This window comes from Sorex araneus, chromosome 4 (assembly GCF_027595985.1).
Source record: "Sorex araneus isolate mSorAra2 chromosome 4, mSorAra2.pri, whole genome shotgun sequence".
In the NCBI taxonomy this organism is placed as follows: domain Eukaryota; kingdom Metazoa; phylum Chordata; class Mammalia; order Eulipotyphla; family Soricidae; genus Sorex; species Sorex araneus.
In genome coordinates, this window is record NC_073305.1 from 177,890,513 (window position 1) to 177,915,683 (window position 25,171).

At 48.0% G+C, this 25,171-nt stretch overlaps 1 protein-coding gene across 1 annotated transcript in view; it reads left to right on the forward strand.

Annotated features, from left to right (window-relative positions):
* Nucleotides 1–25,171, forward strand: part of MTHFD1L (methylenetetrahydrofolate dehydrogenase (NADP+ dependent) 1 like) — a 193,214-nt gene that overhangs the window by 51,075 nt on the left and 116,968 nt on the right. Inside the window, exons 12-17 of the mRNA XM_055136619.1 lie at nt 9,486–9,622; nt 12,201–12,247; nt 17,145–17,252; nt 18,760–18,834; nt 20,390–20,492; nt 23,757–23,833. Of these exons, the coding sequence (XP_054992594.1) occupies nt 9,486–9,622; nt 12,201–12,247; nt 17,145–17,252; nt 18,760–18,834; nt 20,390–20,492; nt 23,757–23,833 (547 nt within the window). The remainder of the gene's footprint in view (nt 1–9,485; nt 9,623–12,200; nt 12,248–17,144; nt 17,253–18,759; nt 18,835–20,389; nt 20,493–23,756; nt 23,834–25,171) is intronic.

The window sequence follows — 25,171 nt, forward strand, 5'->3', positions numbered from 1 at the left end:
ATTTCTAGAGAACTTAGTAATAAAGTTTTTAATAGGAAAAAAATTTAAAAATAATAATAAACAGTGCCAAGCAGACAGCCCGCTAGCTTGTCTGGTGATGTCCCCTAGAGGTGAGTTCAGTGGCTTAAAGCTGCAAACACAGGTCAGGCAGCTGAAGCGGGGTAGCCATAACGACCCCCTCTTTTGTGGCAGAATCATGTGTCCATATGTTCCCTCCTCTCCCAGCCTGCCCCCTTCCTCCCCTTCTTTGTTTTCTCTAAGGCAGTGGATGGTACTTACATTTTCTCTAAGTGGACAGTACAGGCACATCCCACCCCCTCCGCCCATACCCCCCTTTTTTGTTTTTTCTTTCTTTTGTTTTTTTCTTTTTTGGGTCACACCCGGTGATGCTCTGGGGTTACTCCTGGCTCTGCACTCAGGAATTCCTCCTGTCACTGCTCAGGGGACTGTATGGGATGCTGGGAATCGGACCCAGGTCAGCTGTGTGCAAGACAAATGTCCTACCCATGTGCTGTCACTCTAGCCCTTTGATAGAGACTTTGGAGGTGTATTTATGGATGGTTTTATTCCACTGGTAGTGGTATTAGCATCACTGCTGAATGCTTTAGCATGGTGTTTAGATATGAAGTCTCCAGCCCCTTGTTTTTTCTTTTTTGGTTTTGTCTATGTCCCATGGTGCATAGGGCTTATTCCCGGCTCTGTGCTTAGGGACATTTGTATATGCTTCTGGGGATCCCTTTTGGAGTGTCAGACACATGCAAGGCAGATAGGTTGTCCTCGACATTCTTCTGCTTCCCTCTACCTGTTTGTTTTTTTTTAAATTTATATTTGTAGTTCTTTATTCTTTTTTGGGGACTGGACCTATAGCACAGAGGGTGGGGTTCAAGTCCTCCGCCCCTCTCGGAGAGCCGGGCAAGCTACCGAGACTATCCCACCCTCATGGCAGAGCCTGGCAAGCAACCCGTGGTGTATTCAATATGCCTAAAACAGTAACAGCAAGTCTCACAATGGAGACATTACTGGTGCCTGCTGGAGCAAATCGATGAACAGTAGGATGACTGCTACAGTTCAGTGCTATTCTTTTTTTGGGGGGAGGGTTCACACGCATTGGGTGCTCAGGGCTCACTCCTGGTTCTGTGCTCAGGGCTCACTCCTTGCAGTGCTCGGGGGACCATATAACGTAACCAGGAGTGCACCCTGGGGTGGCCACACGCAAGGCCTGAGCCCTCCTCACTGTAGTCCTAAGGCAGCTATACCTGGTTGCCTTCTAACAGCCCAACCAGCTCCCTTGGTGTCAGAACCCCCACGCTCATGTCCCCTGGGCGGAGGGAAAAGCTCCTTGTCAGTGGACGGAGGGGCCCCCCACCACCCACACCCTTGCTTCAGGCCCTGTGTGTGAAGCAGCTGGCTGGCGGTGGCGGCAGCCCCGAGAGGGGAGAGCAGGCGCCAGGCGGAGTTTCTTTGGGCACTGGGCTTGATAGGAGTTTGCTCACGGTGTCGAAACAAGCTCCTGGACGTGGAGAACTGTGAGATCTAATTCAGCGTCTCCTCCGTGGTTCGCTTCCCTCTTCCACGCGTCAGCTGGCTGGTGGGTGGGCCAGTTTTCTCCCCTGGGTTCTGGAGGACATGCAGGAAGCTCAGGAGGCTGCACTGCCCTGGGGCTCGTGGACACAGCCCCGGTCTGCACAGAGCCTTGTCCGCGACTGAGGAAACCACTGAGGCTCCTGCTTGGCAGCCCAGGCCCAGGCCTGGATTCGTGTAGGAGGCACCAGCAGCCTGGCCAGTAAGGACTGTGGCTTCCCAGCCCTGCCCAGTACAATCAGCTGTCATTGCTGTGCCAACTTTCTTTTTTCTTTTTTTTTTTTTTAAATCATCATCATCATCATCATCATCCCATTGATCATTGATTTTCTCGAGTGGTCTCAGTAACATCTCCATTCGTCCTAGCCCTGAGATTTTAGCCGCCTGTCTTTACTCGTCCTTCCCAACGGTGCCACATTGGAGGCTCTTTCAGGCTCAGGGGAATGAGACCCATCATTGTTACTGGTTTTGGCATATAAATACACCACAGGGAGCTTGCCAGGCTCTCCCATGCGGGCAGGAGACTCTTGGTAGCTTGCCAGGTTCTCCCAGAGGGAGAACTAGGCTATAAGATGCTGGTCTTCATAACCATGTTACCAAGATAATTTTATATTCTGTCCAAATGCCTACTCCTTCCACTTCAATATATTATATTAACAGAAAATATTCAGCTACTCAATCCTAGGTGCCCTTCAATTTTTTTTCATTTTATTTATTTTTTTCTTGGTGGTACTTCTTTATTTTGTGATTTTTTTTTTAATGGAGTCACCGTGAGGTACAGTTACAGACTTACAAACTTTCATGATTACGTTTCAGTCATACAATGATCGAGTACCCATCCCTGCACCAGTGCCCATTCTCCACCACCAATGTTTCCAGTATCCTTCCCGCAACCCTCAACCCATTCCCCCTCCTTCCCCAGTCCCTGCCTCTGTGTCTGGCACGTTCCCTCTTTCTCTCTCCTTTGGGATGTTATGGTTTGCTAAACGGGTACTAAGTGGCCATCATGTCAGTCCATAGTCTACTTTCAGCACACATCTCCCATTCTGAGTGAGCAAGCGAACCCTCTGAGCATCATTTATTTGGTGGTCCCTTCTCTATCTCAACAGCCTTTTCCCCCAGCTTGTGAGGCCAGCTTCTAAGCTGTGGAGCAATTGTGCCAACTTTCTTTTTTCTTTTTTTTTTGCTTTTTTGGGTCACACCTGGCGATGCACAGGGGTTATTCCTGGTTCATGCACTCAGGAATTACTCCTGGTGGTGCTCAGGGGACCATATGGGATGCTGGGAATCGAACCTGAGCCGGCCGTGTGCAAGGCAAATGCCCTACCAGCTGTGCTATTACTCCAGCCCCTGTGCCAACTTTCTTGATGGCACTGAGCTCTTAGAAGCCAGCTTGCCACACTGTTGGGGAAAATGAACATTTAACTTGAATTTGCCAGGATAAAACCACCAGAGGCCAAGAGTTCTTAAAAGTGGGGTCTAGCATCTTGGACCAGTACCACAACCTCTGCACTTCTTTCTCCTAAAATGATGACAGAAGCCAAAACTCAATTCTATTCCTTCCAAGTGCACCTATAAGTAAATAAATAAAAAGGCAAGAGAGGATAAGATTTTGAGAGATGTCTGCTTCTGTCGACGTGCCAGAAGGATTTAAAAATGTCCAGGCCACACTGTATTCTATAAACTCCCTCATCACTTCCAACATATTGTTAGTGTAGAAACTGCCTTCATTTATCTCATCTCTTAGTAGTTCAATGCTTGGGCTCAGCTTACAACACAGAAACTAGTTTATCATCTAAAATGAAAAGTTATTAGAAAGAAAAAAAGTCACCCTATGTTTTTAACTTAGTTCAGTTTAATTGTGGGGAAATGACATAAGCAAACAGGTATATTCTCACAACTCCCTGAGAAATAGAGGAGCCAGGGGAGACCAAAGCAATAATACAGTAGGGAGGGTGTTTGCCAACTCGAATTCAGCCCTCAGCATCCCACATGGTCCCCTGAGCACTGTCAAGAGTGTTTCTTGGATCTGCACTTGCATGTTCATTACTGCACTGTTTGCAGTAGCCAAAATCTGGAAAAACCCGAGTGCCCAAGAACAAATGACTGGTTAAAGAAACTTTGGTACATCTACACAGTGGAATACTATGCAGCTGTTAGAAAAGATAAAGTTATGAAATTTGCATATAAGTGGATCAACATGGTGAGCATCATGTTAAGTGAAATGAGTCAGAGAGGGAGAGACATAAAAGATCGCACTCATCTGTGGAATATAAAATAACAGAATGGGAGACTAACACCTAAGAATAGTAGACATAAGGACCAGGAAGTCTACTCCATGGCTTGGAAGCCAGCCTCACATGCTGGGGGAAAAGACAGCTGAGATAGAGAAGGGACCACCAAGTGAAGGGTAATGTGTAGGACCAACTCAGGTTGAGCGATCCAAGCCGAACTTAGACTAGAGATCGAACACAATGGCCACTCAATGCCTCTAGCGCAAACTACAACACCCAAAAGGAAAGAGAGAACAAAAGGGAATGCCCTGCCACAGAGGCGGGGTGGGGTTGGTTGGGGGGGTGGAGGGAGATTGGGACCATTGGTGGTGGAGAATGGCCACTGGTGGAGGGATGGGTACTCGATTATTGTATGACTGACACGCAAGCACGAAAGTTTGTAAGTCTGTAACTGTACCCCACGGTGATTTACTAGTAAAAAATTAAAAATATAAAAAAGAGTGGTCCTTGGGGCTGGAGTAATAGCACAGCGGTAGGGCGTTTGCCTTGCATGCGGCCGATCTGGGTTTGATTCCCAGCATCCCATATGGTCCCCTGAGCACTGCCAAGAGTGGTCCTTAAGTACAGAGCTAGGAGTAAACCGTGCACACTATGGGGTGTGGTCCAAAAACCAAAAATGGAAGAACTGCAGGAGCTGGAGAGACAGTGCAAAAACTAAGGCACTTGGCACTTGCTTTGCACACGCGTGACTGGAATTTGATTCCTGGTACCTCATATGGTTTCCTGAGCCTCACTCGGGGTGATCCCTGAGCACATATTCAGAATTCGGTGCTGAGCACCACTGGATATGGGCCTCCATCGCCACACCACAAGAAAAAAAAGAAATATGAATGAGCTCTTCATTAAATGGAGAATTATTATTTTTTTCTAAAAATTATTTTATTCTAAATGCAATGCTAAATTATTTTATGGAAATTTAAGATAAAAAAATGAAATATTTTTTATTTGGCCAATAATGAAATATCCCATTACTTAGAAATGTTTTCAAAAATTTGTATTTCTGTCCAGATTCTAGGTAGGGATCTACCCCCCACTTTTTTGTACCGTCACATGCTACACAGTACTACTTTTTGTTCTTGCCTTTTCTCAGACTATTCTAACACATCTTTCCCCATGTTTTAGAAGAATTCAAATATCCAAGTAATTTTTTCAACAAACCTAAATAACGATCCGTTATTGTCTCTTTGAATTTATGTATAAATGTGACTTAAATGTATCAGCAATGGGATTAAAATACAAAGCAGTGGGATTTTTAAAAAATCTTCTACTATTAATAACTTAAATGAAGACCAGATTAACTCGTTTAGGACAGCAATTCCTCAAACTTTAGAATTTCTTATTCTGTCAGGATCATCTGTATTTCATCAGCTACACATCGAATGGTATTTACACCTCCGTATCACTTTATTTGCTTTGCCTGACAAAATGAAAAGTATTGGGAATTGTTCAGGGAAGTAAGCCAAAGAATCTTAAGGGCTCTTGAGTCTTACATACTTTCCCAGTTACACTAATGAAAAGGAATTTGTTTGAGAACTTGCCTCAGAGTGCAGCTGTAGGGCAGCGAACGTGTGTGCAAGGGGCTCCAAAGACCCTTTCCCGGTTCTGTGTAGAAGTTTCTAGAACTCCTCTGAATGGCTTGGACAGAATCATTAAGAGAGGGGCATGAAGTTGCTGGTAAACAGACCAGATTTCATATCCAAGAAAAAATTTAAATCACAGCAATTTTGTGTTTTCCCCCGAGGAGTGTCAAATGTGTGATTTGGAGTGTCTGTGTTTCAGCCCATTATTTTGGGTACTTCCAGACCTAGCTACACATTTGCTTTTCTGCCTGGGGCAGCCATTTATAGATATCTGTGTTTCCCTTTAATTGGCACTGTTTGCTGTATAGAAATGAGGCCTCCAGGAGGAATCATTCCTGACAGTTTGTTTGAACTCTTTATCTCATCCTATGTGATGCAAAACCCAGCCGAAATGACAGTTGAATTTGTCATTGGATGATGATTTGTTTCATTTTGGGGTCACACCTGGCAGTGCTGAGGGCTTACTCCTGGCTCTGCGCTCAGGAGTCACTCCTGGTAGTGCTCAGGGGACTGTATGGGATTTTGGAGATCGAACCCAGGTCTACCTCATGCCAGGCAAATGCCCTACCCACTATACAATCTCTCTAGCTCCTTATTAGATAACAAAAGGCTATTTAAAAAAAGTCATGGGGGGGGGGCTGGAGTGATAGTACAGCGGTAGGGCGTTTGCCTTGCACGTGGCCTACCCGGGTTCGAATCCCAGCATCCCATATGGTCCCCTGAGCACCGCCAGGGAAATTTCCTGAGTGCATGAGCCAGGAGTGACCCCTGCGCATTGCTGGGTGTGACCCAAAAAGCAAAAAAAAAAAAAGTCATCCAGGAACAGAGAGGTAGTAAGGGGCTATGGTGTTTGCCTTGCCTGTAACCAACCCTGGTTCAGTCCCTGGCATCACCAGATACGATCCTTGAGCACAGAGCCAGGAATAACTGTGAGCACAGCTTGATGTTATGCTAAACTAAAAAACACCAAAAACCAAAACCAAAAACCAAAAAAAAAAACTAAATTAAGATAAAAGTCATTCAAATCATATGAATAATGGGGTGAATAATACGGATTCCTACGTTGTTTGAGCACATAGTTTTGGAGTGGATGGTTAGGCTTACATGGCTTGTGTCAGTAACTGTTCTGTGGAAGACAGATTTTTTTGTTGTTCTTTAGTGGTGCTAGGATTAGAACCCGCACACATACTAAGGTGAGCACTCTACCTCTGAGCCATATCCTGGGGCTGGAGACCGTGGATCTAGAGGCTAGGAAAGAGTTTCCTATCAAAGCTATTCCTTTGACGGCTGAGTCACGGAGTACTGTCAGAGGTTTTCCCATAGTGGAAGATAGTGAACATTCGAGGAAAGATACCGTCTCCTGGGGCTGGAGCGATAGCACGGCGGGTAGGGCGTTTGCCTTGCACGTGGTCGACCCAGGTTCGATTCCCAGCATCCCATATGGTCCCCCAAGCACCGCCAGGAGTAGTTCCTGGGCGCATGAGCCAGGAGTGACCCCTGTGCATTGCCAGGTGTGACCCAAAAAGAAGAAGAAAAAAAAGAAGACACCGTCTTCTGCTGTTTGGGAGCTGTTCTTGCCCTGAGTGGGTGAGATCGCTTTCTTTTGCAAGTGTGTGGTCTGGTAGGTGAGAGAGAAACAGGCCAGAAAACGGGACATAGCCCTCTCTCTCCAAAAGTTCTATATGAAACCTGTCATAAATGCTTCGCTCTCTCCGAGGGGGCAGATAAATCTGCCTAAGAGAAGTGGAGTTAGGTAAGGAAGCAATAGCACCATTCCAGGTCCACAAATTCCAAGGTCACACGGAAAAAGAAACCAAGTCCCTTCGACGCTCTTTCTGAGCTCTGGATACAGGACGGTCATTAAACCGCAGTGTGATACCGGCTTGCAGGAATGAGGTGACATAACATTTTTTTTTTTTATTGTCGCTCGCCTTTTACTGCTCCCAACAAATCCTTCCTCCTTCCTGACTTTTCCTGAACCGTGGTCATTGGCAGAACACTCCGTGGGCCTGTGTTTCTAATTAAGAGTTGGATGGTGAGCCGGAGTTTTGACGGGGTCATCTCTGGGCGTGTCGGCCTTGGTCCACGTCCAGCAGCTGTTAGTGTATCCTTGGGAATGAAAATGGAATCCTTCTCAGGACGGGCCTGAAGAACACCGCCCCGTCTTCTGCAAACAGGAAATGCTCAGTGGGTATTCACACCCCGCGACGTGGGATACCACATTTCCTCCACAGGCCGTTGCTTGGCTTGTGAGGCCCGTGACCTTGTCGCCGTGTCAGAAAGTAGAAGGTCGATGCAGAGCACCCCATCCTCAGGGGCCCTCGCTTTGACCCAGGCTTGTGTGGGACCTCGGGACGTTCTTTTCCGTGGCCTCGTCACTACATTGGGCAGGTCAGAAAGTGAAAGTTTGTAGGTCAGAAAGTGGGTGGGTGGGTGGTGGGTGGTGGTGGTGGGTGAGGAACCTGGCAGCCCGACAAACCCTCTTGAGTTCCTCGAAGACCATATTGTAAGCCCACGGACTGTAGTTTGTTTCTTTTTAATTAGTGAAGGTGGTTCAAATACACAAAGGGCAGATCTTGTGGGTCCCTGCTTGGGAATGCAACGGCCGCCTTTCCGTGGCGCCTCTGATGTGCGGAGCTCGTGATGTTTGTTCTTGTAGGTCAGCTGTAAACCCCAGGAAAGAGGCACTCCACGGCCTTCGTGTGCTGAGGCATTTAGACTTAGTCTTTTCCGATATGGGATGGGCTGTTCTGTAGGACGAGATTAGGGACTATGTAAGACACCGGAAGCTTCACGAATGCAGTCATCTTGAGTTTTTTTTTGTTGTTACTGTTTTGGTTTGGCTTGGTTTGGGGGCCACGACCAGCGTTGCTCAGGGGCTGCTCCTTCCTGTCTCTGCACTCATGGTGCGCTTGGGAGACCATATGGGATGCCAGGAATCAAACCCTTATACAAGGCCAGTGTCCTATCCACTATTCTATCTCTCTGGCTGCTCGTCTTATTTTTTTAAGCTGTAGAACTCTCTCCCTGCAGAAGCTATCTAAACCGACTGCAGGTTATGATCCTCCTATCTCCGCTGTGTCCTAGCGTGGTGGAGCAAGCCCTGAGCTCTGACGGAGGAGATACCTGGATCGGGACTTTGCAGATTGTCCTTTGGCCCAGTCCATCCATGCCTCACTCCTGAACCGCCTAGTTAGACCCGCGAGCCCAGCCAAGTTTAATGACTCAGGAAGAAGAGAAGCCAAATTATCATTCAGTAAGAAATGATACTGGCTTAGTTTTGTTCCCCCATTTGAATATGGTTGGTGGATAGTCAACCATGTCTGATTGGTGGTTTTATTCCATTTGATAGAGACTTTGTTTTTTGTTTGTTTGTTTGTTTGTGTTTGTTCGTTTTTTGCTTTTTGGGTCACACCTGGCAATGCACAGGGGTTACTCCTGGCTCTGCACTCAGGAATTAACTCCTGGCAATGCTCATAGTACCATATGGGATGCTGGGAATCAAACCTGGGTCTGCCGCATGCAAGGCAAACACCCTACCTGCTGTGCTGTCACTCCAGCCCCTTGATACAGACTTCGGAGGTGTATTCATGGATGGTTTTCTTTTTATTGGTAGTGGTATTAGCATCACCTCTGAATGTCATAGCATGTTGTTTAGTTTTGAAGTCTCTTTGTAAAGGTGGAACTATACCTGGTGTTAGGCACAGCCTGTGCGATGTGGATAGACCGTTACCATCTGAGAAAATTGAATTTGATTTTTTTCTTTTTGGGTCATACCTGGCGATTCACAGTGGTTTACTCCTGGCTCTACACTCAGGAATTACTCTTGGCAGTGCTCAGGGGATCATATGGGAATTGAACCCAGGTTGGCCACGTGCAAGGCAAATGCCCTCCCCTCTCTACTACCGCTCCAACCCCAAGATTGAATTCTTATTATGGTCTCTACCAGTAGGTGGATTTGGTTCAGGGACCCTGGGCTGCTTTTTTGTCTAGAAAATGTCACTAACATCATCTCTTTCCTCCGCATCAGGATCACACCCACCCCGCTCGGAGAAGGGAAAAGCACGGTGACGGTGGGGCTGGTCCAGGCGCTGACCGCACACCTGAACATCAACTCCTTCGCCTGTCTCAGGCAGCCTTCTCAGGGGCCGACTTTTGGAGTTAAAGGTACTTTGTTTTGGGCCATTGCGATTGTACAGCAGGTAGGGTGTTTGCCTTGCAGCCATCCTGGCATGCCATATGGTCCCCTGAGCACTGCCAGGAGTAATTCCTGAATACAGAGCCAGGAGTAACCCCTGGGCATCGCCAGATGTGACCCAAAGCACTGTCTGTCTTCCCATTGTTCATCGATTTGCTTGAGCCGGCACCAGTAACATCTCCATGGTGAGACTTGTTACCATTTTTGGCATATCGAATACACCACGGATAGCTTGCCGGGCTCTGCCGTACGGGCGGGATACTCTCGGTAGCTTTCCAGGCTTTCTGAGACGGATGGGGCAATTGAACCTGGGTCAGCCACGTGCAAGGCAAACACCCTATGCACTGTGCTACCTCACAACCCCTTGTTATTTTCCAAGTGCACAAGTAGAGGGAGTCTTAGAAAGAATCCCTAGTAGATGTAGGTCTTAGAAACCTCAGGTTGCCATGGGAACCCCTCCCTGTACCCTCTGTCCACGCAGGCTACTGGTTGGTCCCCCTACAGAGAGGGGGCGCTGTTAAGGCCTCATTGGAGCCCCTCAGGAAGCCGACCCCCCAGTTCCATAGACCCAGGGGCAGACTCCTGACCTGCAGCTTATGTTTCATCGGCACCTTGGCCAAGTAATTCTGAAACTCTGTTACTCACCCTGGTGCTCTGTCACCCCAGCCACAGTGAAAGGTCTTTCCGTTGTGGGGTTCGAGACCCCTCTGAGCCCCTGGCTGGTCAGACGTGTCGTGTGAGGCCACAGAGCTCCTCAGTCAGGCCTGGGATGGAAAGACGGGGAAACTCGTCCCAGGCGCTGGTGTTTCTGGTTTCTGGGACCTTCACCTTCTCTGCTTTTCTTTCACTGATTCATCACAAGGTCACTTGCCGCTCTTCACAGTGACCTCTACTCGGGCACTTACTGTGTCTTCTGGGCACTTCGGGTTCTTAAAGCGTTATATTTATGTCCCAGGTCTGAGTAACTCCCTATATATTGATAACTCCCAATTCATCATGTACTGATTCACTCAGGGAATGCCGCACATTATGTCTTGGAGTAAACACGAGACTTGGGAGGCTGAGCCTTGTTCGTTGGCTGCGTCTCTTAATGCTGTGTCACCTTTTGCCAAGCACAACCTCTCTGAGCTGTACCTATGAAAAGATAAAAATAGTCAGAGCCTTTTGGGGGTGCCAGAATGATAGCTGAGGGGTTGGGGCCTTGCACACAGTGACCTGGGTTCTATCCCTAGCACTGTATATGGTCCCCTGAGCCTCATCAGGAGTGATCCCTGACAAGCCAGGTGTGACCTGAAAATCAATACAAAGCAAAACAAATAAAAAGCCATTGGGGAACTTGTGAATGATGTTCATGTGGAAAGTATTGTTTTTGAGAAAAGAAATGGTTCTTCAGAGACCCTCCTGGAGATCCATGGCAAACTGAGCTCATGGGGGATGCATGCCAGGCGTTGCCCTGAGCCACCTAGTGGTATCTGGGTGGGGGGCCAAGGGCTCCCTCAACAGTGCTCCCGGGACCTTGTGGTGCCAGGGTGGGTGTGTGCCTAACTGCCCTACTCTCTCCTGGCCCCTGTAATTACTATTTTCAGGGATAAGCGGCATGCCAATCGTATATGCACTTACCTAAAATAAAATGAAAGGAAGTTTATAGTAGTCTTTCTGCTTAACTCTTGAGCGTTCTTTGATGCAATTTAACTGAAGCATAGCCGCCTAGATAAAGATCAAAAACAAGGGGGCTGGAGCAATAGCACAGCGGGTAGGGCATTTGCCTTGCACGCAGCCGACCCAGGTTCGACTCCCAGCATCCCATATGGTTCCCTGAGTACCGCCAGGGGTAATTCCTGAGGCATCACCAGGCATGACCCAAAAAGCAAAAAAAAAAAAAAATCAAAAACAAGCCATAATCTCATATTCTGCTTCTGACGAGTGGCATGACATTTGCCTGAGTCGTTTTTATTTTATTATTATTATTATTTTTTTTTGAGGGCGAGGCAGGGCGCTCCTGGCAGTGTTCTGGGAACCACCCGGTGCCAGAGATCCGACCCAGGCCACCTGCTTCCATTCCACATGCTCTGCCCATTGAGCTCTCTCTCCGGCCCTCATTTTTCACATGATGGATGTTGTTATTTTATTTTTTTTATTTTTTTTGCTTTTTTTGGGTCACACCTGGCGATGCACAGGGATTACTCCTGGCTCTTTACTCAGGAATTACCCCTGGTGGTGCTCAGGGGACCATATGGGATGCTGGAATTCGAACCCGGGTTGGCCGCTTGCAAGGCAAACGCCCCACCCACTGTGCTATCACTCCAGCCCCAGCTGTTGTTATTTTTAACACAGACCGCGGGCCTTCCTCAGCCTGTGCCATGGGTCTGTGGACCGGTTCCCTTCTGTGCCGCTCAGACGGGTGTCAGTGTCTGGAGCTTACTGTCCATTGCTGCATCTGGGGCAGGTGCAAGTCACCTTTCGGACTGGGGAGTATCTTCAGGGCTTTGCCCCTCTGGGTCTCGGTCCTCGGCTACTGACTCTAACCGGTGCTGCTGTCTTGTCTAGGAGGAGCCGCGGGGGGCGGATACGCACAGGTCATCCCCATGGAAGAGGTAAGATTCCGCAGATACCCCCGGGAGCCTTGTGCTCTTCCCCTTCCCCATAAACGCAGGCCCACAGTCCTTCCTCCTCAGCTCCAACGTCCCCCAAAGCTCTGAAAACCCACGGTATTATCTGGCTCACTGGGTGGCCAGAAAGCATCTGTTTGTTTTGTTTCTGCCGGTGATAGAGATCATACAGCGGGGAGCACGTTTGCCTGGCTTGCGCCTGACCTGGCTTCGATCCCCGGCATCCCATGTGGTCCCCTGAGCACTGTCAGGAGTGATTCCTGAGTGCCGAGCCAAGAGTAACCCCTGGACATTTCCAGCAATGGCCCCAAAACCAAAAACTTAAATGAGAGTCTGGTAACTTGTTCCCGTGGAAGGTCGGCAGTGGGAACCAGTGATGGGGTGATCAGTTTATTGGGGTGTGGAGGGTGGGGGTGTTGTCTCAGGACATACCTGGCGGTGCTCAGGCATCGTATGTAGTGCTACACGCAAGACGAGTGCTTGCGCCTCTGCGCTGTCTCTGGCCCGAGAGGTCATTCTTGCTTCTCTCCTTCAGTCACTGCATCAGCTACAGCCCAGGTGCTAAGATAAGACACCGTGGCAGGCAGGGTATTGGACTAAGCACAACCGTGGGACTAACTATATTCTTTTTTTTTTTTTTGCTGCTTTTTTGGGTCACACCCGGCGATGCTCAGGGGTTACTCCTAGCTTTGCACTCAGGAATCACTCCTAGCGGTGCTCAGGGGATCATGTGGGATGCTGGGAATTGAACCCGGGTCGGCCGTGCGCAAGGCAAACGCCCTACCTGCTGTGCTATTGCTCCAGCCCCTATATCCTTTTCTTAAAAAATTTTTTAAATTTTATTTTCATAAGGTTGTTCACATTAATTGATTGCATTGAATATTTCAACACCAATCCCACCACCGTTACACCTTCTCACCATCACTACTTGGAATTTTCCCACCACCATTCAAGCCTGCCTGCCAGAGGCAGATGCTAGATAATTTCTTTTCTATTGCTTGTTATAAATATCATATCATGAGAGAGTGTGCTGCTGCCTTTACTGCTGAGTCTCTCAGATTAATTATTTCTTAAATGGAGAGGCAGTGGCGTTAGGGCTGGGAGATATAAACGAAGTTGCCAAGGGAAGGGGCATCAGACAGAAGGAATAGATTCATGTAAGGCCAGTGGGCATCTATGTGGATAACGAAGGACATCTGGAATGAAAAACTTAGTCCCCGGTTGTAAAGGATTTGCTTGCAGATGGGTGTTTGACTGCGCTATGAGCCCAGAGAATCCACACTCAAACCACCCTCTTGTTCTTTTACTTGTCCAATGGGCAGAGCTGGATTTCTTTTAAATAATGATTATATTAAATGTTGGTTAAGTGAAGTTGCTAATCGCACTGTTTCGAAGTGGGCAGTGATGAGTCTTCCCTGGAGGGGAATTAGAAATGTGCATCCTATGCCTTCAAAACATCCAGACCCTCTGGACTAAATAAAGCCTAAGGAAAAGCCGTGTGTACAAGCATGTCATTTTAAAGCACAGCGGTTGGGCATTCGCCTTTCACACGGCCGACCCATGTTCGATTCCTCCGCCCCTCTCGGAGAGCCCAGCAAGCTACCGAGAGTATTGAGCCCGTGCGGCAGGGTCTGGCAAGCTACCCGTGCGTATTGGATATGCCAAAAACAGTAACAATAAGTCTCTCAAGGAGAGACGTTACTGGTGCCCGCTCGAACAAATTGATGAGCAACGGGATGATAGTGACAGTGATATTTACATAATCTGTAGCATTTAACAGTTGGGGAGAGGAGAGAATTTTAAGTGTCAAGACATCAAGGCAACTATATTTTCAGGAAAAAAACGTTGATACATGTGAAATTTAAGGTATAAATTATTCCAGTGTTATATCAATCGTTAGAGTTATAAGTGTAGGGGCCGGAGAGATAGTGTAGTAGGTAAGGCCCTTGGTGCTTGCCTTGCACGCAACCATTCCTAGTTTGATCCCCTGTCCAGAACCAGGAGTAAGCGCTAAGCACCACTGGGTGTGGCCCGAACAGCTCCCCCACTCCAAAAATTACGTTTATTTCGCATAATTAGTATATATATAATCACTGACATTCTCTGGTGTATGTCTATTTAGAAGATTTGAGCAGGAGAAGATAAACATTCAACTTAATCAAGCCCTTAAAACCTGGATATTTTGTTTTGTTTTTGTTTGGAGCCACACTTGGCAGTGCTCAGGAGTTACTTCTAGCTCTGCACTCAGGAATTACTCCTCGAGGTGCTCGGAGGCCCCTGTGGGATGCTGGGGATTGAACCCCCCAGGTGGGCCTCGTGCACAGCAGATGCCTTACCTGCTGCACTATCCCTCCAGCCCCTGAACTATTTTTTTTTATGTCTAGGGGTTATTTTGGTTTTTTTGAAGTAATGAGTTTACTACTATTGCAAAAAAAGCAGTTTGGTGCTATTATCACGGTGCTTTAACCTAAACATCACTATTGATAGTACTGGGAGGAAGGGGGTGTTGGTCTTCCAGGTGGTGTTGTAGGACCCAGGCAGCTCCTCCTGCTGACTTTCAGCGAACCAGGCCCAAGGTCCAAGGTTGAGCTGGTCAGAACCTTTGATATTAGGGACTACCTGGGTCACCCTTCAGTGCTGGGTCGGGGGGAGGCTGTGTGGTGTCCAGGGTTGAACCTGTCTGCTGTATGCAAGGGCTGTGACTTTCATCCTCTCTCCAGCCCCATTATTTGATTTATGGGAGGGAAGTGGCCCATGTCCAGCACTGCTTGGGACTCCCTGGGGACCAGGGAGATCAATCCAGGTTTGACTCCAAGACACACTTGACCCCTGTACCATCTCCCCAACCCCTCCCTCCCTGCCCAGTATATTTTAGCTTTTTCCAGCCATTCGGTTATTTTCTTTATCATTGAGAAAGTGAATAATGAGAAGCAACTTGAGGAGCTTAGGGTAGAAAACGGGAACATTGGGAGCACTACAGACCGTCTCCATATTAGTGTCTTGAGAACCAAACTAGGCCACTGTGTCATCCTGGTATTTAAAAAAGGAAATGACCCAATTATTGGTTTGCTGCCTTACAGATACCAGTCACAGTACACGTAAGGTTAGTAGGAAAGTAACTCTCACTATAAGATTAGTAGGGAAATACCTCTGACTAGAGTTGGGCAGTTAGGGATTTTTCTGTTTCTCAGACTTTCTAACCTTTTTATGTCCTTCTGTTATTGTTGATTTTATTCCCTAGTCCATTCCCAGTGCATTTGATACGATGCTATTTTTTTTAAATAAAAATTTTATTTTATTAAATCACCGTGTGGAAGATTACAATGTTTTCAGGCTTAGGTCTCAGTTATACAATGCTGAAACAACCATCCCTTCACCAGTGCCCATATACCACCACCAAAAAAAAAAAAAAAACCACACAATACACCTCCCATCCCGCCCCCCCACCCCCTACCTTGTAATTGATAAGTTTCATTTTACATTCTGTTTACTTTGGTTACAATCAATAATTCAACACAAACCTCACTATTGTTGTTAGGAGTACCCCACTAGATTCAGACCAACTGTGAAGACAAATAAGGTTGCGCAGCCGCAGTAGCGGCCGCACGGTTTTGAATTTCTGTACTTTGACACAAAGTCCAGGGAGATTTCTTCCAGATATTGGATCATTGCAGGCTTGAAAACCCAATCTGTGGTTGTCTTAATATGGCGGACACCGCGCCCTTCATCCTCGGAGAGAAAAAGGCGAGAGAGAGAAATACCTTTCCCCTCCTGGGTGGGCACGGGGCCGAGGCTTAGTTCTCAGGCTGGAGACATTCTGCGAGAAGTTGCCCATGCCGAAAGAGGTTTTGCTGGGTCTGGATTCACGCTTGTGCAGCTGCGGAGAGGCCGCACTTGCGTGCAGCTCCCAGGATCACATCTCGGCGCTGGGAGGGGCCGGTGCCTCCCACCTTCCCAAGAGCACCCTCGTGTCCTTTTGCTGATGATGCTATTTTCTAAACCATGAATTGATGCATCAGAAGTCAGTGGACAAGGGATCACCAGGCATTGAGATCATTCAGTAGCCTCATCATAACATTTGCCCTTGTCCCCTAGAATGGGAGACCTTGCTACAGTCTGTCCGACTTCTTAGTGAATAACTGGAACACGGCTAACACGGATTTTCTGATTTTTCTGTACGCCTTTCTTAGGTGTACTTAGCTCATAAGCAAGTTCTATAATTAGAAGAATGTCACATTCATTCAGGAAGTCCTTGAAGGCTGCCATGTTTGTTAAAAGCAAGTCAAGATGTCTTCATTTTATTTACAGTTCAGATTCCAATGGTTTTTATTGTTGTCCTTTTGCTTTTTGGTTGTTGGGGGACTGCGTCCCAAGATGTTCAGGGCCTGTTACCAGCTTTGTGGGTAACGGGGTCATTCCTGAGGGGTTCCTAGATTGTAGGATAACATTGGTTTGTCCTTTCCACCTTGCCACAAGGAGCTTAGGTAAGGGTGACTGAGTCTTAGATCAAGAGAAATAAGGAGGTAAAAATGATTCAGAGTCAGTTAACTCCCAAGTTACTGAAGCATAGCATTAACTGTCTTCTTGTGTCCATACAAAAAGGATATTGCTCTGAATTACTATGCAAAGGACTTAAGGAGAAGAGAAAAACAATATTTACAAGCCAACAGAGCACAAAGAAAGAGGTTACAAATAAACACAGGAATGGGAGCACTGTGAGGGGAGCAACCCAATAAACCTAAGCTCCTTGTGGCAAGGTGGAAAGGACAAACCAATGTTATCCTACACTAGATGGTTCCGGGGATCAAAGCCAGGCGGGCCCCCTCGCAAGGCAAGCTCCTTAACCTCTGTGCCTCAGCCCTGTCTTCCTGCTCGTTCGTAGTTCAACCTTCACCTGACCGGGGACATCCATGCCATCACTGCTGCCAATAACCTGCTGGCCGCTGCTGTGGACACAAGGATTTTCCACGAAAACACTCAGACGGACAAGGTAAGAAAGGCCCCTCACGTGCCCCTTGGCTGTGCTTACTCAGGATTCCTGAGTCCTGCAGGAGTTCAGGGAAAAGTTAGGGTGTATGCACGTTCTCAAGTTCTGTTCAAAGTTGTGTGCAGTTCACAAGGATCCTTTCCTCAGGATGGAGAGTTGCTCCACACAATGGTTAGCACCTCAAATGAGTGTGTGAGCGCAGTCAAGGGCCTGAGAGAGTAATAGTAGTTGTACTTAGTTGGGCGGGGGGCATCTCCCAACAGCGCCAGTTGTGGTGTTCATTGAACGAGTGAATTCCCAGCTTGTTTGGTGCATTCTTGATTTCCTCTATCGACTGAGAGGACCATGTTGTCCTTGGGCCAAGCAGTTCGGGTGCCACATAGGCCCCCCCCTCCCCAAGCAGTGCTTGAGGGACCGTTGGGTGCTGCTTCATACCAGCGTGCGTCAGAGCCCTTGACATGGTCTCCCTCTGATCACCGGACCTGGAGTTTGGGGGACTCACCTCACAGTGCTCTGAGGCTCGTCTCAGCTCCGTGCTCTGGAGATCACTCCTGATGGTGCTCCAGGGCCCATGCGATGCCAGGGATGGACACTGGGCCTCCGGCATGCCAACCGCACACTGGCTGAGCTCTCTCTCCTGGGTGTACATTTTCAGCCAACAATTCTTGGAGATGAATCTGGTTTGGAAGGAAGTTGGTAGAGAGGTTTTTCTCTATTTTTTCACGGAATCCATCTTGTCTGTCCTTAGGGGAGTGGGGAATGTTTTTTTCTTTAAATTTAATTATTTATTTATTTAATTTAGAAATATTATTTATTTATTTATTTGCTTTTTTTTGGGGGGGGTCATACCCGGCGATGCTCAGGGGTTACTCCTGGCTCTACGCTCAGGAATTACTCCTGGCGGTGCTTGGGGGACCATCTGGGATGCTGGGAATTGACGCAAGGCAAACGCCCTTCCCGCTGTGCTATCACTCTAGTCCCCACCCCTCCATTTTTTTTTTAAAAGATTGTAATGTTTCGGGCCGCTCTCCTGGATGTCAGATCGCCCTGAATTTGACTCCGAGAGATGAGTGACTCTCCAGAAAAGGGGACAGGACGCCGGGTGCCGATTTTACAGATCCAGGACTTGGATCACAGTGGAACTTTCTGGCATGTTCCATAAGTCCTGATTCCCTCCAATTAAATTAACTCCCTAGTGAGTTTTTGAGTTCAAGTATAGAGATAAATATTAATTTGATGATAATAATAAGGCCAAAATAATAATAAGGTCAAAAGGAACACGTACTTATGCAAACTCCTTGCAATGTGCATTATTTCAGATCTTGTCAGATAGATTAAAATGACAGAATTGAAGTTCTATATTGTTTGCATCAGCCAAGAATTTTTATAGGGCCTGTAATCTAAACAGTTTGGTTATAAATGTAATGGACTTTGGCATATCCTGTGCATTTTCCAAGTTCGTGGTTGACCCTTAAAAACTTCTGCGGGGTTTTATTTTTTGTATTTCTAGGCTCTATATAGTCGACTGGTTCCTTCTGTGAATGGTGTTCGAGAATTTTCCGAAATTCAACGTGCTCGGTTGAAAGTAAGTCTTCAATTTGTGGTACTTTCAAAAGGAAATGACTCTGGGAACAAATCAGAAAGTATTCAGAGGCGGAAAATTCAAATCCGATTTGATTAGGGTTTTAAGATGCTCTTGGGTATTAAATCTCAAAGCACAGAAATAAGAAAACTAAGAGCACAGAGGCATCAGTCACTGGTGCCTACACCAAAAGCCAGACAAGTGAATTCCCAGCTTATTTGGTGGATTCTCAGTTTCTTCTATCGAATGAGAGGACCATGTGCTGATGCAGTTACCTCTTGAATAACCAAATGAGAATTCCCATGAATTTTTCTTTTAATTTCTAACAATGCTACTCAATAAAGAAATCCAGCTTTTTTTTTTTTGTTCTTTTATTGAATCACCATGTGGAAAGTTACAAAGCTTTCAGGTTTAAATCTCAGTTATACAATGCTCAAACACCCATCCCTTCACAGTGCACATATTCCACCACCAAGAATCATGGTATACCTCCCCCGCTCCCCCCCACCTCCCCAGCCCCTCACCCCACATGTGTAACTGGTAAATTTCACTTTACTTTCACTTTACTTTGATTACAAAGAAATCCAGCTTTTGAAAATTCATCTATTGCGATTCCTGTTATAATCAGATGTTAAAATTATATAGGGTGCCGGAGCATTGGGCCTTTGCCTTGCACGCAGCCAACCCGTGTTTGATCCCCAGCATCCCATAGGGTCCTGTGGGCACCGCCAGGAGTAATTCCTGAGTGCAGAGCCAGGAGGAACCCCTGAGCATCACTGGATGTGACCCAAAAAGCAAAAAAATAAAATGAAATAAAATAAAAAATAAAATTATACAAGCAAACATAATTTCAAGTCTTAATGATCTTATCACTTCCTTGCACTCTTTGCTATGCGAAGTTTTACTAGTCATGTAGAAATCAAAATAACTTGTTTGCAGCCAGCCCGGGTTCGATCCCATATTGTCCCCTGAGCACGACCAGGAGTGATTCCTGAGTACAGAGCCAGCAGTGAACCCTGAACATCACTGGTGTGACCCAAACACACAAACACACACAAAAAGCAGAAATGCTACTGAAATTGCTGGTGTTTGTGTTTGCAAACGAGAGCTCAGGAATGGAAGCACCAGTACTGTGGACATTCACACATGTCCCTTGTGAGCATAGCATTTGGTGGCGTGGAGAACATGGGACATCCTGTGGTTTACCTATTGCACATGTGCTACAGGAGTAAATGCTGAGTACCACTGGGTTCTACCCCAGAACAAACCATAAAAGAGTGATGGTTTTATCAGTCATAGAAAAAAGAGGGAAAATCTTTTTTTTTTTTCTTTTTGGGTTACACTCCGCGATGCTCAGGGGTTACTCCTGGCTCTGTACTCAGGAATTACTCTTGGCGGTGCTCGGGGGACCCTATGGGATGCTGGGAATCGAACCCGGGTTGGCCGCGTGCAAGGCAAACGCCCTCCCCGCTGTGCAATCGCTCCAGACCCAGGAGGGATAATCTTGGTTGCCTTTTTCCTTCTGAAATCACTCTTTCCCCTTCTTCTTCATCATCAGAAACTGGGAATCAACAAGACGGATCCAGGCTCCCTGACAGAAGAGGAAATACGGAGATTCTCCCGCCTCGACATCGACCCCGCCACCATCACTTGGCAGAGAGGTGGGTGGTCGCTGCTACGGCCCTCGGACCACCTCCTGCAGCATCACTTCTCCCTCCTCCTGCTTCTCAGCATGAGCCTCGGCTACATCCTCTCCGCAGCTGCTCACCTGGGCCCTCCCCCCCACGCTCTCCTTCCTCGGCCCCAGGAGAGGCTGCTTCCTGGGGCCCTCACCCTCTTCCTGCATGAAGGATACATCCGTCATCCCATTGGGCTCCTGCTCGCTCCTTTTATCTCCTGATTTCCTCTTATCCACGCCCCTTGATGTCTGTCTCTCTTCCTTACCACCTTTGCGAGGCGGCTCTTCTGACTATATTTCCAGAGCAGCGTTTTTTGCCCATGCAAAAAAGAGCAAACTGCATCAGCACTTGGTAACTGCATTTGCCCAGTGTCTCACGTCAATTGTACGGGCATCTTTGACTTCTGTCCGTCCAGTGGCAGAAAATGAGACAAACACAGCAGGAGACAAACAAACACACGGACTGTGCAAGCTCTCGGTCGCTCGGGCAGCTATGACCTCACTGGCTGACCAGGTGTTCAGTGCAGTGTCCTTCCCAACATACAGTGGGTTCATGAAGACCCCAGTCTGGGCTACTTCACACAGCTGTGTAGCAGCCCTTTAAAAGTATAAAGTCTTCACTGGTTTTTCATTTTGTTTTTGCCCCTGTTGTCATCTGCGTGTAAAAGATCCTAAACAGTCTTACTCGGGCTTATCCTACGCTTGCTTTATTCTATGCTTATTCTCCGCAGTCTTCTTCTATGCTTGCCGGGTACACAATGGCCGCCAGCAGTCATTAGTCTTCTATTCTCCTCTTTCCTGCTGTTGTTTTTCTTTCCAGCGTGCACATTTTTGCAAGTCCTTTGCGTTCTAAAACCTAAACTGTTGTTGCAAGGGAAATCTCCCAACCTGGCTATTCTCTTTTTTAAAAATTTTTTAAAATTATTTATTTATTTATTTATTTATTTATTGCTTTTTGGGTCACACACAGCAATGCTCAGGGGTTACTCCTGGCTCTGCACTCAGGAACCACTCCTGGTGGTGCTCAGGGGACCATATGGGATGCTGGGAATCGAACCTGGGTTGGCCGAGTGCAAGACAAATGCCCTACCCGCCGCTGTGCTATCACTCCGGCCCCTCTCTTTTTTTTTTTTTTTTTTTTTTTGCTTTTTGGGTCACACCTGGCGATGCACAGGGGTTACTCCTGGCTCTGCACTCAGGAATTACCCCTGGCCGTGCTCAGGGGACCATATGGGATGCTGGGATTTGAACCCGGGTCGGCCGCGTGCAAGGCAAACGCCCTACCCGCTGTGCTATCTCTCCAGCCCCTCTCTTTTTTTTTTTTTTTTTTTAGAGGAACAAATTCCCACTGTCCGTTATGTGCGTCTAACCCATCCCCCTTTAACTTGGTGGGGTTCCCTGTATATCTGCCCGCAACACCAGGACCCTCCACCCCAGAGCTGTGTGGCTCCATTCTCAGTCTACTCATGTCCTGCCCAGTGCTCAGCTACTGATGTCTGAGGTGGGCCTGAGTCTCTTGCAGATAGAAATGGCCCTGGGGATTGCGGCTCAGAGGCACAGGGTAGGAGCACCGGCTAAAGCCCACTGGACTGTGACGTCTGACGTATTTGGAACTTTCCACACCCGCCCCCAAACCTTTCCCCTGTTTCTCCTTGTTTGTGCTGGGGTCGTATCTAGTAAGGCTCAGGGACTACTCCTAGCTCAGTGCTCCTAAGTCCCACGTGTGAACTCTCTCCCCGGCCTCTCTTTTGTCGGTTGGTCGCACCTTTGCCTCTCTCTAGGGCTCAGACTTCTCTCATCATCCCCAACTGAAATTGGGCCCGTGAGGCCCTCACTCCCTTCTCCCCCGCCCACCCCCGGGAACTCCCGCCCCGCTGGGACTGTCTGAGTGAGTTTGCCGAGTGGAGGTGCCACGCTCCTTGGCATCGGGCCTTGCCCGCCCTTCTGCTTCTGATCTCTCTCTTGGTGCTGCTTCCGGTCTCAGTCTCCATTCGTATTGTCACGTTCCCCGTCCCCCATTCCTCGTCCCGGACTCGGACACCGTCCCGTATTTCCGCTGTGCGTATCTTTCTCTGCACAGGAGACTTGGCTGTTCCCTGTGGGCAGCGCTGCCCTGAGGCGTGGTGCGTGGGAGCTGGTTCCCAGCCCTGCGCTCTGTTCCACTGGGTGCATGCCTGCAGACAACGTTGCTGGGTCTGGTGACCATCCGGTGTTGAGCCTTTTATTTTTAATGTTTTAATTTTTTAAATTTTCTTTTGTTAATTTTATTGAATTCTAGATATGCCAAAAGCGGTAACAACAAGTCTCACAATGGAGACGTTGCTGGTGCCTGCAAATCGATGAACAACAGGATGACAGTGATAATGCTACAGTACTAATTTTATAGAATCACCGTGAGACAGAGTTACAAAGCTTCCATGTTTGAGATTCAGTCTTAGAATGATTGAACACCCATCCCTCCACCAGGGCACGATTTCCACCACTGATGACCAATGTTCCCAGTGTCCCCTTCCTCCTTGCCCCCCATCCCACTCCTCATCCTGCCTCTATGGCAGACAATTTCCCCAATACTTTCTCTCTACTTTTGGGCATCATGTTTTGCTTGAATTTCCCCACCACCATTCAAGCCTATAACTGCCAGGGGCAGACGCTAGATAATTTGTTTTTCATTGCTCATTTTGAGTATCATGAGAGCTTGCGTGGCCGCAAAAGCAGCCGCGTGCTTCTGGAATCCTAGATTGTAAATCGTTGGGTTCCAGAGACATCTCTGTAGGGCACGAATTTATTTTGGGATTCAGATGGGCGTCTCTGGACCAAGACTGTTGGTGCACTAAGATGGTGCCTGGGAGGCACATTGTGGGCATGACAACCAGGCCACGGAGCGGGTGGGGACCCGAGGAGGGACAGCCCAGTGCATGCGGCCTAGAGATTCAGTCCAGGCACCTGTATACCCTGAAGCTAAACATGCCCCTTAGGACTCAGCCTGCGGTGGAAACCCTGGGGAAAGTGTTTCTTACCCTGTCATCACACTGTCATGGAACATGCATGCCCTGCCACACGCCCTCTGTCCCTTCCTTCACTCTCTCCTGGTCCTGATCCTCCTGGCTAATGGCTTCCCCTGTTTCTTGAGGCTCCCTCTCTGCACCCCCAGAGCTGTCAGTTCCACAGAAAGCAGGTTTTGCCTCCCTCTGCCTCCCTGACACCGGGAATCCCCCGCCCATGTTTGCTCTCTTCTGTTCCCTTTCAGTATTGGACACAAATGACCGATACCTACGAAGAATGACCATCGGCCAGGCAGATACGGAGAAGGGCTATTCCCGGGAGGTAGGTCACTTCTCTTCCTGAGAGGACTCTGTGTTCTGTGCATTTCCTTGGGCGGGGGTCCCTGCTTCTGTCTCTTGGATCCTCTCTGGGCGATGGCCCGGGGACGTCTGCCCGTGTGGGCTTTAGACACAGTCCCTGCACAGCTCGAGGAAGGAAGCCGAAAGCAGAGGCCCCAGCACTGTCGTCTTTCTCTTCTGCATTTTATTGATTCTGGGCAGAGCCATTCAAGGTGCCCCTTGAATGTAAATTCTTCTACCCAGCCAATCGGGAGTCTGTTCGGAACCCCTGACAAATGAAGGTCTCAGCGGTATGACTCAAGTCTTGGAAGACAAATACTTATTAGGCAAATAGTCGGAGATTTTAAGGATGATGTCTTATTACTCAAATCCACGGAAAAGAAAATGTAGGATAAATTATGCTCTCAGCCTTCATTTTAATGATGCTGAGGGAATATGAATTCATTCTGTGATTTTTCAACCAGCCACACTAGGCTGCTAAATTTTTTTTTCCCTTGTAATAAACTTCGGACGCTTAGACAGTGGTAGAGTTATTTATGGCTTTTTCATTGTTGGGTTTTTATTGGGGGAAAAAGGAATCCTTCTCACCCCAGCATTCATTGCTCATGCCAAGCTGACTCCTGGCCCGTTTGTATGGAAAAGTAAATCTCGAGCAAGAGCACGGGGGTTCAGTTCCGGCACATCCCTGGCACACGGCTGGCCCTGATTGGACCGCTGGCACCCGGCATCAGTGTGTGCAGGTTAGGAGGTCCCCAGCGCCTCCAGCTGTGATGTTCGGACCCGTCCACTCCCCTGACCCCCTAAAACATCTGTGTGCTGACCCGACCAGCACTGCCTCCTGGGCCTTCCCTTTTCACCCCGTCACCTCCGGCTCCTCCTCCTCCTCCAAACTCTAGAACATTCTATCCTTAGCCGTCAAGTGAGGCGGGTGGAGGCCTCACTTCCTGGACAGCAGACATTCTGTTCCTCGAAGTCAGGACAGGGTTAGCCCAGCTCCGCAGGGCACTGGTGGGTCCAGGGACAGTTCCCAAGAAGCCATCACTCGGGCACCAGCCAAGGAGACATGGTGGCGGTAGCCTGACGGCCTGAGTGCGGATCTTGGGCTGGTTTGTCCTGCCCTGGCCACAAATTCACAGGCAGGACAGGGAGAAGCTCCAAGAGACAGCATCGGGCCTGGGGAGAGAGCTTCGTTCTCAGGGCTGAGGGCCCAGTACCCACGTTCAAACCCCAGTAACTTTTTTTTTTGCATTTTGGGTCATACCCGGTGATGCACAGGGGTTACTCCTGGCTCTGCACTCAGAAATTACTCCTCCTGGTGCTC